General features: G+C 50.8%; 1 protein-coding gene across 1 annotated transcript; it reads left to right on the forward strand.

The window, feature by feature from the left end:
- The first annotated feature begins 673 nt into the window (after window positions 1–673).
- Window positions 674–11,561, forward strand: LOC105533950 (chromosome unknown open reading frame, human C2orf71). Its single transcript, XM_011972570.1, has 2 exons — window positions 674–4,362; window positions 9,842–11,561. The coding sequence occupies exons 1-2, from the start codon at window positions 674–676 to the stop codon at window positions 10,038–10,040; spliced, it is 3,888 nt and encodes a 1,295-aa protein (XP_011827960.1). The 3' UTR covers window positions 10,041–11,561.
- Window positions 11,562–13,655: the final 2,094 nt, after the last annotated feature.

The raw sequence follows: 13,655 nt of genomic DNA on the forward strand, positions 1-13,655 counted from the left end.
TTCAATTATTGTCTATTATGTTTTGGGGTCTTCTTGATAACAACAGATTGGAGCATACTTGGCTGGTTTGCCCTTATTAAACCATGAAGGTCACTTCTCTTCCAGGGCCTGCAATCAACGAGCCCTCTCTTCTTTTCCACAAATGCATCCCTTCCAGAGCCTTTTGCAATTATGGCTCATTTCTCTAGGTTTCATATGGCAGGCATCTGAACAGAATTAAAAGCATGAGCACGTGCAAAAATAATCCGCTTCCCAAGATAGTAAATGCTGAGAAGTTCTATATTAGAACACACTGTGAGTGCTGACTGGCTAGGGCATGATTAACCTAATAGGCTTAAGCTGCACTTGCTATCCACATCTGTCAGGACGTGAGCAAAACACAGGCCCGTAATCCACCAGACTGGGGGCCTTCAGAATTGTCCTGCTGCTCACTAACAGCACAGGGTTCCAAACTTAGAACAACAGGACGACAGGTACCACTCCCTCTTCACATTTGGACCAAGAAAATAAAGAAAGCTGGTTCCAAGTTTAGGATATTGTACCATGGACTTCAAAGGATTCTGGCCTGAAAATTGCCTGGATGGACTAGTAAGATTGCCTTTTGTTCCTATTTCAACATGATTCTTGGAAAATTGTGAAGGTTGTGGGTGGAAGATGACTACAAGCTGAAATCATGGGGTGTACACCTTCACACAGTGACATTGTAAACAGCGTTGCAAAGAGTGGCATTCAGTTCTTGAAAAAGCCCAAAGCAATTCGGCCAGGATGTCAGGGCGGAAGTGAAAGAGGTTCCATCCCTTTGCTGGTTAAAAACTCCACCTGCTATGACGCTGGGGAGGGCCTGGCAGAGGAGCAGCCAAGTTCCAGGAGGAACCAAACCACAGCTAAAGGTCTTTGTCAGCTTATGGGAGATCCTGCTTCAGGCAAAAGGAAAGATATGGAAGGACTGATCCCAGGAACCAAAACCCCTTCATCCCAGCTGAACAAATCACAAAGCCACATGGCTAAGGACATTCTGTTCAAGACACAGGGTTCCCATGGATCACAAGGGGCAGACTTTTCTGGAGATGAGAGTCAGGAAAGTAGTACCCAAGACACTTCCAAATGGAAAAGGACACAAAAATGTCACACGTCAAGCAAACAGAGCCATTGCTACCAAACCATTCACCCTGCTCATGAGTCTGAAGGCAAAGTGGACTTCCCGGAGCCCCTGGTAAAGGCCCACCAGCACGCTTACACCTATCTCCACTCCAGCCTCTCCAAATATGAAGCAATTCTGTGCATCATCCATCAGGCCACCCAGACCCGGGAGCTGCTGCAGCCCATGGTCAGCTTCCTGCTGCTGTGCTTTGAGGAGATCAGCCAGCTTTTGGGGGAGATCTCCAAGGATGGAGAAGTACTCCTGCAGGAAGTTAGGGAGGATCTGGCTTGGCCTTTGAAGAAAAGAGAGCCCCAGGAACAACCAGATCTCCTGCAACAGCTGCTGCAGTACACAGTCAGCAAACTGCAGGTGCTCAATGGCACGGTGGCCTTGCTCACCAACAGCTTCCTGGAGGGCTCCAGCAGCTACCTCCACTCCACTGCAACCCACTTGGAAAACAAGCTGAGCGTTAAAAGGAACGTGGATGAATGCCTCCTGGGGACTCTGGGGCAGCTACAGAGCCTGGCGAGTGGCCGTGGTGATGCTGGGGTGCAGGGTCTCCCCTTATGCTCTGAGGACAGTGGCATTGGTGCTGACAATGAGTCTGTGCAGTCGGTGGACAAGCTGGGCAAGCAAACCAGCTGGGACCTTGCACCAGAGCCTGAAGAATGGAAGTCGGTGACGTCGCCCCACACAGAAGCCAGGCAGTCCGGACATGCCTGGCAGCAAAGTCCATTCTGTATGGGTTCAGACAGACCCCAGGACTGCCTGCTCGCAGGGGCTCCTATGGCAAAGGTTCAGCCACAAGCACAGGATGAAGCAAGGAGCCCATGCCTCTCCAGTACAAGCCCAGAAAATATCACCTCCCCGCCTTTGAAGCTGGGGACAAGCACCCCATGTGATTCCTTTGGGATTGGGGTCTCTGTGGAACCACATCTTTCCAAAACCTCCAGGCTGATGGACGCTCCATCTCTTAGTGACAGCGAGGACAGCAGCCCAGAGGAGGAAGACGAAATGAGCAGCATGAGTCTGTGTGTCTGGCAGGAAAAAACTCCACATTCAAGGCCACGATCTTCACCTGCTGACCGGGAAAGCCCATTTCAGGCCCGCACCAGGAGGCTTAGGAGCCTCCAGGCCCAGGAAATGATTCTGAAGATGAAGGAAGCAATCAGCGAAAGGATCAAGTTTGTTCCTGTGCCCTCTGGGCACCAGGATTGGTCTGAGGAGGAGGAGGGGAGGATAGTGGTCCCCCCAAGACCTAGCACCATCAGTGGCAGCAGGAGGGCCCCTGAGAGGCAGAGGAGGTCCCAGTCAGAGTCATGTCTCCAGAGTCACATGGAGGACCCCACCCTTCAGGAGCTGCGAAGGGTCCAGAGGGACCTCGGTCAGAAGCTGGAGGCATTTTATGCCCTGGGTGCCAAAGGGCAGGAGCAGAGCCAGGAGCAGATTCTGCAGCCCAGAGCAGCAGCCGTGTGGCCCAATGGCACCTGCAAGGTCAGTCCAAGCAACACCACCAGCAGGCTCAAGGCATCCCTCACCAAGAATTTCAGTATTTTGCCTAGTCAGGACAAGAGCATCTTGCAGAAATGCAGTCCCCATCCTGAGGACGAACAGGGCAAAGCTGAGAAGCTTCCAAATGCCATCCCATCAGGAGATGTCAGTGAGGCTGCCGAGGCCACAGACCAGAATGTCAGGGGCTGTCCCACCAGAACATCCGTCAAGAAGCTTATTGAAACTTTCAGTCCCACAGACAGTCTGAGGACACTGGGGGACTCTAAGGACTCTGGGGCAAGTCCCTGCCTCAGGAATTGCATCATGCCGCCCAGACTTCCCATGTACAGGGGGCTTGCCCCTTTGTATCCGAAGTCCCAAATTTCTCCAGCATCAGGCAGAGAACCTCTCAAAATGGGCATAGGCTGGAAGCCCTTAGCACCTATCTTTCCCCCTCTGCCCAAAGCAGAAGCAGCCAAGAGTGAGGAGCTCAGCTGTGAAATGGAGGGGAACCCCGAGCACCTCCCTCCACCGCCCCTGGAAGTCCTGATGGACAAATCATTCGCTTCTCTGGAGTCCCCAGAAAGCAGCAAGTCCATAGAGAGCTCCCCCGAGGAAACCCAGGAGCCAGGGCCGGGAGAGGCTGGCCCCACCAGGAGAACTTGGGCTTCCCCAAAGCTGAGGGCCTCTGTGAGCCCCCTGGACTTGCTGCCCAGCAAGAGCACCGCCAGCCCCACCAAGCCTCGCAGCACAGGGCCAGGGAGTGGCAGGAGCAGCTGCCAGCCCAGGAAGCCAGTCCTGGACGTGAGCCACCCACCAGCCACCAGCCAAAGCCCAGAGGTGAAGGGTGGGACTTGGAGTCAGGCAGAGAAGGCCGCCAGCCTCTACAGGCAGCCCCGGAAGGCCATCGCCTGGCACCACTCCAGCCCTCCATCTGGACAAAACAGGACCTCAGAATCCAGCCTGGCCAGACTGAGGCAGAGCCGAGAGAGAAGCCCCGCGGTGGGCAGAAAGGCCTCTCCCACGAGGACACCCTGGGTGCCCCAAGCAGACAAGAGGCGCCGGAGCCTGCCCTCCTCTTACAGACCTGCCCAGTCAAGCCCCTCTGCCGTGCAGACGCCCCCCAGTCCACCACTCAGCCCTGGAGCTCCCAGCCCACCTGTGAGCCCCAGGGTGCTAAGCCCTCCAACCACAAAGCAGCGAACTTCCCCATCGCACCAGCCCAAGCTGCCCAGCCCTCCCCCCGAGAGTGCACCCGCTCAGTGCAACGTCTCTGGCCCTCCAACCCAGCACCCAGAAGCAAGCCCCCCTTCCTCGATTCCCTCCCCATCACCCCCAATGTCCCCTTCTCAGGGGCACAAGGAAACAAGAGACTCTGAAGACAGCCAAGCAGTCATAGCCAAAGTGTCTGGGAACACACATTCCATATTCTGCCCAGCTACCTCCTCTCTGTTTGAAGCTAAACCGCCGCTCTCAACAACCCACCCACTGACCCCACCATCGCTGCCGCCAGAGGCTGGAGGCCCTCTCGGGAACCCAGCAGGATGCTGGAGGAACAGCTCAGGGCCTTGGCTGCGAGCAGACTCACAGCGGAGAGCGGCTCTGTGTGCCCTCAACCCTCTGCCTTTCCTCAGGAGGACAGCTTCTGACCGCCAGCCGGGTGCCCGACCGCAGCCTCCCGTCTTGAACCCCACCAGCACCTCTTGTGAATCCCAGCTCAGCCAAAGCAGGTAAGGAGTGTCCTGGGGTCACTGCCCTTCAGCGGCTTGGAATAGAGAGGAACAGAGCGCATAGGCCTCAGGATCTTCTGGGTCCCAGTAGTTTTCAAACTGTGCTCCAAGGGAAGAGGCAGTTGGGAAAAAGAGGTGTAGGGGGCAGTTCCAGCTCCCCTACTCTCCAACCTTGAGTTACTGGGCTTTTATCTGTTACACATTCCAGCTTCCTAAGAAAGATTTTAATTGAAAAGAGGCCCTGCTGTATTAAAAAAATCAAGTTCAAATGAGAACACATGGACAGGAAAGGCGCACACACCGGGACCTGTTGGGGGGTAGGGAGCAAGGGGAGGGAGAGCATTAAGACAAATACCTAATGCATGCAGGGCTTAAAACCTAGATGATGGGTTGATAGGTGCAACAAACCACCATGAAACATGTATATCTATGTAACTAACCTGCACGTTCTGCACATGTATCCCAGAACTTAAAATATATACCTCAAAAAAATAAAATAATAAAGTTCAACACACTCAAGTGAGTTCAACCCCACACAACCCGTGTTTTACAGCTGGGGAAGCTGAGATGAAAAGGCTTGCCCCTATGGCTGGCTCACTGGCTCCCCTTGTTTCTGGTTCCCCGCAGGAGACCAGCATCTAGTTGGGAGGTTCTCAAACTATTTGGTCCCAGGACTCCTTTAAACCCTTTAACGTTATTAAGAGCCCAAAAGAGCCTGTGTGTGTGGAGGCTGTATCTATCAATGTTTACTGTATTGGAAGTTAAAACTGAGAAATATGTAAAATATTATTTTTTAAAAAAATATATGTTAACACAAATAATATACTCTTATAAAAAGTGTGTATTTTCTTTTGTCTGGTTTTTTTAAAGCTTTTGTTTTAGGTTCATAGGTACATGTGCAGGTTTGTGATGAAGGTAAACTTGTGTCACAGGGGTTTATTGCACAGATAATTTCATCACCCAGGTACTAATACCCAGTAGTTATTTTTTCTGCTCCTCTCCCTCCTCCCACCCTCCACCCTCAAGTAGGCCCCAGTGTCTACTGTTCCCCTCTTTGTGCCCATGAGTTCTCATTGTTTAGCTCCCACCTATAAGAACATGCAGTATTTGGTTAGTTTGCTAAGGATAATTAATGACCTCTAGCGCCATCCATGTTCCTGCAAAAGACATGATCTTGTTCTTTGTTATGGCTGCATAGTACTCCATGGTATATACCTGTATTACATTTTCTTTATCCAGTCTGTCATTGATGGGCATTTGGGTTGATTCCATGTCTTTGCTATTGTGAATAGTGCTGCAATGAACATTTGCATGCATGTGTCTTTATGAAAAGAGTATCTTCTACAACAACAAAAAATTTAGGGAAAAGAATAGCACTGTTGTACATTTTTTCAAATCTTTTTAGCATCTGGCTTAATATAAAATGACTGGATTCACAGCTCTGCTTCCATCGTCAACCTGTTGGGATCTCACGCCTCATGTAGACGCTGGTATCTCCACCCTACATTCACAAGAGAATGAGTGAGAAGGAGAAGTGACATCTTAGTATTAGGATGAAAATAGTTTTGACGTCATGGGCTCCCTATAAGTGTCTCAGGAATAACCAGGGGCCCCCAGACCACACTTTGAGAATGGCTAGTCCTGGAGGCGTGGAATATAAATGTGTGGCTTCCCATATCCCCAGGGACCTGGCTCCACTTCTCCTCTAACTTCAAAAGTTTGTAGAGTGAGAACAAGAGTCTTCATGAGTGCTGAGCGCCAGAATCCAGGGGTGGGGCTGCTACCTCTTCCCCGGGCAGACTGAGTTCCAAGTGTGCCTTTCTCATCAGGGCAACAGACGTGCATGTCATTGGCCCAGCCACACAGACAGGCCCGGACATGCAGCCTCAATGGGGCATGAGTCAAAGTGTAGCCATTGCTGGGCACTGAAAGAAGAACTCTTATGCTCAAGTGGTTATTTTACAGAATACACGGGGAAATGTGCCTTTACCCAAACTGGCGTAGAAACAACAACAAAAAAAATTCTGAGGTCTATTAGAGAAGAACTCTTATCAATGTGTCTTGATAGATCAGACAAAGCTCAACTGACACTGGTCCTTGCTATCTTTGCATAGCTCACGACTGTGTAAATCAGCAGTTAATTTCTGCCAGAGTGATATGTGTTGCAGACTTCACAATCTGTCCAGGCACAAATGGTAATTTTTTACAAAGTACTCGGCAGTCAATTTTAAATAAAGATATTATCTCGGGAAAGTTGTGCATTATTACAGTTAAACTTCCCCAGCCACTTGAAAGAAATGAAATATTGATTATTTTTGCAAGAATCTTAATGTAACATTGCTCTTTTCTTAAATCTAAAATGAGCTTCCTACAGTACAGTGGTTTTCATCTAAGAACCTCTATAAATGTTAATGCATTATTCCTCACTCAAGCCACTTATTCAGTTATTAGATTTCTAAAACTGTGCCCTTCAGGAGAAGAGCTTGAGAGAACAGGGACAATAAAATGGCATTAATTAAAAACACTAACATTTTAAAACAGCAGGAGCAATAATAAAGTAACATAAAATCGTTCAAGAAGAAAATAATGCCCTTCTTCAGGCTTCTCCTCAGAACAGGGCAGCTAAAAGGTTGTTTTATGTACTGAATCTCAACACTTGGGGCAGGGGTGGTGGGGAGGTAACAGTGGCTTGAAAGAGAGAGGATGTCCGGGCGCGGTGGCTCACGCATGTAATCCCAGAACTTTAGGAGGCTGAGGTGGGTAGATCACCTGAGGTCAGGAGTTCGAGACCAGCCTGGCCAACATGGTAAAACCCCTTCCCTACTATAAAAATACAAAAATTAGCAGGGCATGGTGACACGTGCCTGTAATCCCAGCTACTCTGGAGGCTGAGACACAAGAATTGCTTGAACCTGGGAGGCAGCAGTTACAGTGAGCCAAGATCACGCCATTGGGCTCCAGCTTAAGTGACAGAGCAAAACTCCATCTCAAGAAGAATTTAAAGAGAGAGGGAGAGAGAGAGGGTTCATAAACAGGAGGCTTCCCAAGGTCACGTGGAAGGTTATATAATGACTTGCAACCATTCCCCTGCCTCTCACGACACCACACAACTCTAAGCCTTCCCACACTGTGAACATGTGATGGGAAAGTGCTCATTCCCCAGCACCCCCGCCCCCAGGTATAAAGTTGGCATCCGGGAGCAGAAGCGCACCTGCTGTAAGTGCATCAGGCCTTTGCCACCCTGTGAATAGCAAGCTTTTTTTTTCTGCCATCCTGCATATGGGGAAACACCACCAGGGACTAGGCATGATTTCCCCAAGATCATGCAACAAGCCAGTGCCAGGGAGCCAGAGGCTGCTCAGAAAGGGCTGTTTCCCCAAGCAGCGACATGCAGGGACACAACCACACCCATGATGTCTTGCAGCTGAGGCAGGCCTGCAAGCTGAACCAGCCTGCCCTTCCAGTCACCCCGTGCGAGGCAGGAGCCCCTTTTTAGAAAATGGATGATGTTTGTATCTCCCGATCTTGGGGCCCTGGGGATTGGGAACAGCCCTTGGAGGCTTACCCAGGAAGCTCAATGACTGAGCTGCAACTGTTATTTATGTGCCAAATCCCCCAGTGGGGGTTCCAGCCTCTAGGTCTCTGGATGTTGGGGCACTGTGTGCATTCGAGAAGGCTCCAGACTTTCTCCCCTCAATGTGGTGCTTTCAGCCTTTGCCTGGCCTGGACTGCCCAGGCCTGCACGCTCTGCCGCCTTTACTCACTCTCCTGGATCAGAAGCCCAGTGGCCCCTGGGCCCTGAACTCCTGTAGGGACCTGTGATGGGGCCGGAGGCCAACACAGATGAGATTGGCTCCAAGGCACAGTGAGTTGGGTTCCTTCCTGTCTGACAACCATAGCTGTGTGCTGGTCTAAGCGCCCACCGCACTTACCCACAACTCCTAACACCCACCTCGATCGTGTTCAGATCCAAATGCAAACATTTTCTCCAGTGGTTTGGTATCCCATGTAAGCCTAACCTCACAGAGCTGAGCATGTTGCACAATAAAGCTCACAGATCAGGCAAGAATGTGCTGTCGCAAGCAGAGAGACGCCTTCTTACCTGTGCATGTGCGGAACTGGGGTCCCGTCCTGGCCCTGAGGCAACTGACCGAGAGCTCTGACCAAGGCCTCATAGTCCCTGTAGTAGGATGGCGTGGTCCCTAGAGTCCTTTCCTAGTGCGACTTCCTATTCATTCAACAATGCAGCTCCATAGTATCGCTACCCACCTCTGGGGCACTTACGCTATTAATACAACAGTACACCAAGGGTCTTCCATGCTTCACCCAATATTGATACCTATGAGTGCCTGATGAGCTGCATACTATTATTACTTCCTTTTTTTTTTTTTTTTTTTTAAAGACGGAGTTTCACTCTTGTTGCCCAAGAGGCTGGAGTGCCATGGCGCAATCTCGGCTCACTGCAACCTCCGCCTCCTGGGTTCAAGCGATTCTCCTATCTCAGCCTCCTGAGTAGCTGGGATTACAGGCATCTGCCACTATGCCCGGCTAATTTTTGGTATTTTTAGTAGAGATGTGGTTTCACCATGTTAGCCAGGCTGGTCTCGAACTGCTGACCCCAGGTGATCCACCCTCCTCAGCCTCCCAAAGTTCTGGGATTACAGGCATGAGCCACCACGCCCAGCCTATTACTTCCATTTTATACGGAAGGAAACAGACTCGGAGGGGTGAACTAATAAGCCGGAGAGTCAGGACTCAAACCCAGGCAGCTAGCCTCTAATCCCCACTCTGGGGAGCCTCAGGCTGTCCTGCCAGCAGATGGCCAGTGTGGCTTCCTGGGTGGGTCCCCTGCTAGCAGAAGCTTGCTCCATGCTCAGGGCCACCCTCCATTCTGCACTCCTAAGGCATGCCAAATCCCACTCAGGCTCCTGTGGGGGTCCCCTCCCCATGCAAAGTCCCCCTTAGCTGTGTCACCCCGCAGCTGAGAAGCTCTGTTCCAGCCAAATGCGGGGCCTGGGCTGGGCCAAGCTGTTTGCATTTTTCTCAATTCAGGAAAAGGGTGGCAGCTGCGCGAAGCCGGTTTTTTTCCTTGTTGTTGTTATCTTTAATTCAACTGGCTAAGCCTAGCCCTTATTAAACAAGAAGTGCTTTAAAAACAAAAACAAAATTAAGGCCCAGCTCCCAGAACTTCTGAGGGAGTTGCTTTGTTCAGAGCAGCAGGATCCAGGGCTTCAGGGGAAAGAACAAGACTCAGCCTGTCACCCCAGCTCCCGCAGCGCCCACCCCTGCAGGCACACGGCAAGGGTGGCACCAGCCTGGCAAGCCTGGTACAGAGGGCAGAGGCCTGGCCCCCAGGGTGAACAGGCACAATTGTGGGAGAGGGCTGGGGTGGGACAGAAAGGGAGAATGGAGGACAGGGGTGGGGCAGGAAGGAGCAGCAGAGGAGTGTCTGACCTGCATTTGTCCTTTCTCTCCGCAGCAGCAGCGAGGAGAGCCCTAAGAAGGACACAGAGCCGGGGAGCAGCCCCTGTTCCCCTGAACTGCAGGGCAGCAGCAGGCGTGCATCTCCCCCAGAGTTCTGTGTGCTGGGCCACGGGCTGCAACCAGAGCCTCGCGCCGGCCACATCCAGGACAAATCCCAGCCAGAGGCGCAGCCCCAGCAAGAGGAGGTGTCCTGACAGGCTGACGAGGGGGCCACGCTCATGCAGTCACCCCAGAAGGCCAAGTGTGACAGCCAAGTGTCCCGCCTGACCCAGAGATGGTGGGCAAACCAAACTCCTACCGAGGTGTCCTGGAAAGGCCTGGAAGGTGCACTGCCCAGCAGGTCTGCTGAATTTTAAACAAACGCCGTTTTCAGTCCCAGATCCTGTTCTGCCTTGGGGTTCAAAGGTTAACCAGAACTTTAGACCCCACAATGACAGTATTTAATCCTTCAAGTGCTGGCCTTAATTTTGGGGTGGGGTGGGGAGTGGAGAATGTATTTGTTGCATGCTTGATAGGGTTTTAACTGGGTTCGTTCCTTGAGATCACTGAAGCCTCACAACGGTGAATGAAGCAGACAGCATTCTCCAGTTTTGCACACATGAAAACCGAAGGTGTGGGGAGAGGCCCCCTCACGTGTTTTGCTCAAGGTCATACAGCTAAGAAGAGAATAGAGCAAAATTTTGCACAGATGAGTCTGGTGCTAGAATCTCTCTGCTCTTTTTATTACATTCCATTGCCCATAAGTATTGCGTCACTCCACCTGCCTAAAGCAGACATGGGTGCGCAAATGGTCGGAAAGCTTCTTTGTTGTAAGGTTAAGTCGTGGCACAGCATTGAAGCCCCTATTGAGAGCTTTGTTTAGAAGTGCGTGGCTCCCAAAATGAGAAGGCTGAGTGAGCTGGGATTAAAACACACAGCCCCACCTGTCCTCTGTCCTCTCCTCCTTCCCAAGCTCAGTTTCAGTGCTTTAAACCCAAAGCTGAAAGCTCACAATACCAGCCACGCTGCCTCTCGGCCTAAGCATGTAGCAAATGCTCTCACTGCCCTACGCATTACGTGCTTCTCGACTGAGTAGGGTAAACTAAGCCTCCCAAACAAGGCAGCCCATTCTCTACATGCCGTGGGCGCTGGAGCACAGAAGATAGCGTGGGTAAGGCATACGCACTCACACGCCAATCTCCCCTCAGAGGCTTCTTGGCCAACTTTATTCCCAGGTCATCTTGCAAGAACTTCTGCTGGAGTTGAAATCAAAGTGAAAAACAGTTGTTCATGCCAAAAACCTGCTTCTGCCAATGAGCTAGATATTTGCTGCCAATCTTGGAATGTTTCCATTGGAGGCTGTGGTGTACGTTCTGTTTAGAAAGGATTTTGCAGTAACTGAGTGATTCAATGCCGGCTCAATGGGTTGGCAAAAGACAAGAATTCTTACCCACTGCGGTACAGCTAAGGGACGATGCTCCAGATCTGCTGCAAAGCTGATTTTTAAGGTTTGGGGAAATTACAGACCTCAAACCCATTCTTGCTGAGATTGTGGGCTAAAAAACTTGTGAAACTGTGTCCCTAGGGACTCCAGCTACCTCCCCCAGAGAGAGGCTATGACTCTGAGTAAATGAATCCCACCTCAACTTGTCCAGTTATTATTCAAAGGCACCCAAAGAACAGCTGATTAAACTACCAAGAGGGGCCACAACCCGCCCCTCTGCTGGAAATGCACATGCAGCTCTCTGCTCACGTTTGCTCCTATTGTCGCCCTCATCTCAGAGAGGTGCTCAGGCAGTGCCCAGGCCAGCGATTCTAGAGCCAAGCCACACCCACTGCTGGGTGGACACTTAGGAGCTGCCTGGGCTGCAGGCAATGAGGGAAGCCCAGCCACCCAGGCAGGGCAGGGGCCGAGGTAAACACATGAGAATGGACCAGGTTCAGGAAACTTGCCCGACAGATATCTGGGCATTCTCCCTAAATGGTTGGGCAGACCACTGGGTGACCATGGGCTGAGCCTTAAGAAAGCTGGGCACTGAGCTGAGTGAGGAGACACACAGTGTGGGCAGCCTTCGAGGTTAGCGCACAGGTAAGTGGCTTCAGGTGGGATGCTCAGAAAGTGGGCCCTGCCTGAGCTAGGATTTAGGGGCAGGATTCCTGGAGGTCTGAGGAAACAAAGCTGTTCCCCAGCTGCAGGGAGGCTGGAATGGGACACAGTGGGTGAAACTGGGATACCATGAGGGGGTGTAACCACAGGAATTAGAAACATTTTAGTTACTGGAACCAGGATATGAAGTGGAGCCAGACCAGCAGTGAGGGGAAGCAAGGCTGAGTCTCCAGCCCAGGCCTCTTTCCATAAAGGGCCTCATCTTACAAATCCAGGGCGGGGTAGAAAGTGGAAAGGGTGGCCGGGTGCCCCCTGCGGTGGCCGTGCAAGCTAGCGGGGGCAGCAAGGAGCCAGGCATAGTATTCCACCACTGAAGGGGTCAGTGTCATGGAGAACACACAAGAGGGGTCCCGAATGAACAACCGTGCTTTCCGTGAGCATGCATGGCAGGAATCTACACTTTTTCTTCATAGAGTTAGAAACCAAGAACCGTCAGGGATACAGAGAAGGAGGAACCCACCACAGATCCATCTAAGGGGTGCACGTCATACCCATCTTCTTACTCGGGCCAGCTCCACCCTGGAGGAGCACAACTTTCATCCTCCCGACCATGGAGACCCCAGAGCTGTGGAGAGGGAGGTACTGAGCCTAGCCCTTTACCGAACACTTTAATGACACTGTAAACAGCTCCACCCCAGGGAAAAAAACCACAATTTTCTGCTTCCATCAAAAGGATTCATGGAGGAAAAAAAAAAAGAAAGTAAACATCATATTCTGGCAGAACAGTGATAGTTTTTTGCAAGTATAAACATAATCTTCAGGATGAAATACAACCTCCCTCCGTGGCTGGGGTCCGAGCTGCCGTTGACTCTAAGCAGTATCTATCTTCGTTCCTCACATCGTATGCCCAGTTCAGAGCCTAAAATAATCCATGTTGAAAGGAAACACAGGGCACACAGACCAAGGAGACTTTTCTTTCATTGTGAAGGGCCTAGGATTGACAAGACTTGCCTCATAAACCTTACGATGTGAATGAAAGGGATTTTGAGAAATACATTCTTTTTCTGAAATAAACCAGTGGTTTGCATGTATCAGAGGAGCCGCTGCAGTGAATTATAAGTGCTGACGTGTTTGTCAATTGATCAACTGGTTGACGGCTTACAGGCTGCTAAAGCACCCACTCTTTCAAAGGAAGTCTTTTCAAAGGTAATATATTTTTAAGTAGCCCCACATCAAAGATTCAGTTGAACTGCCATAAAGTACACGTGTTCTGGGCCTGTATTAACAGAACATGTTATACTGCACTATTGTGTACTCCCCGTGCCTACCTGAGGTTTAAATAAAGCTCCATCAATCCATCCAGACATTTTTATGAAATGTTATTAAAAATGCATCGCACAAGAAGAGGAGCAAACAGTTAATTCACTGAGCACTCTAATTCAATTTTATGGAGGACCCTGGACACTGCAGGCTTGATTGCACTCCTGGACTTCAGAAAGTAACTTTCTGAATAGTCCATGGGCCCTGCATCAGGTGGCTCTAGGATTCCACTGACCTAGTCACCTGCTTCTGAACGCTGTCATATCAGACACCCTTGAAGTCTAGCACAGGAGGCAGCAATCGGTTTTGGCTGGAGTGATAGCACTGGCGGGGCTCAGTTAATGCCCACAGATAAAGCTGATTGGCCTAAACTGGAGGAAAAAGAAAAAGAGGAGGAAGAGAG

This window comes from Mandrillus leucophaeus, unplaced genomic scaffold, assembly GCF_000951045.1.
Source record: "Mandrillus leucophaeus isolate KB7577 unplaced genomic scaffold, Mleu.le_1.0 Scaffold13, whole genome shotgun sequence".
Lineage (NCBI taxonomy): Eukaryota > Metazoa > Chordata > Mammalia > Primates > Cercopithecidae > Mandrillus > Mandrillus leucophaeus.

Coding starts and splice junctions, on each gene's coding strand:
- LOC105533950 (XM_011972570.1), top strand. CDS start 674: ATGGGGTGTACACCTTCACACAGTGACATTGTAAACAGCGTTGCAAAG. Junction 4,363..9,841: donor TCCCAGCTCAGCCAAAGCAG/GTAAGGAGTGTC, acceptor TTCTCTCCGCAG/CAGCAGCGAGGAGAGCCCTA.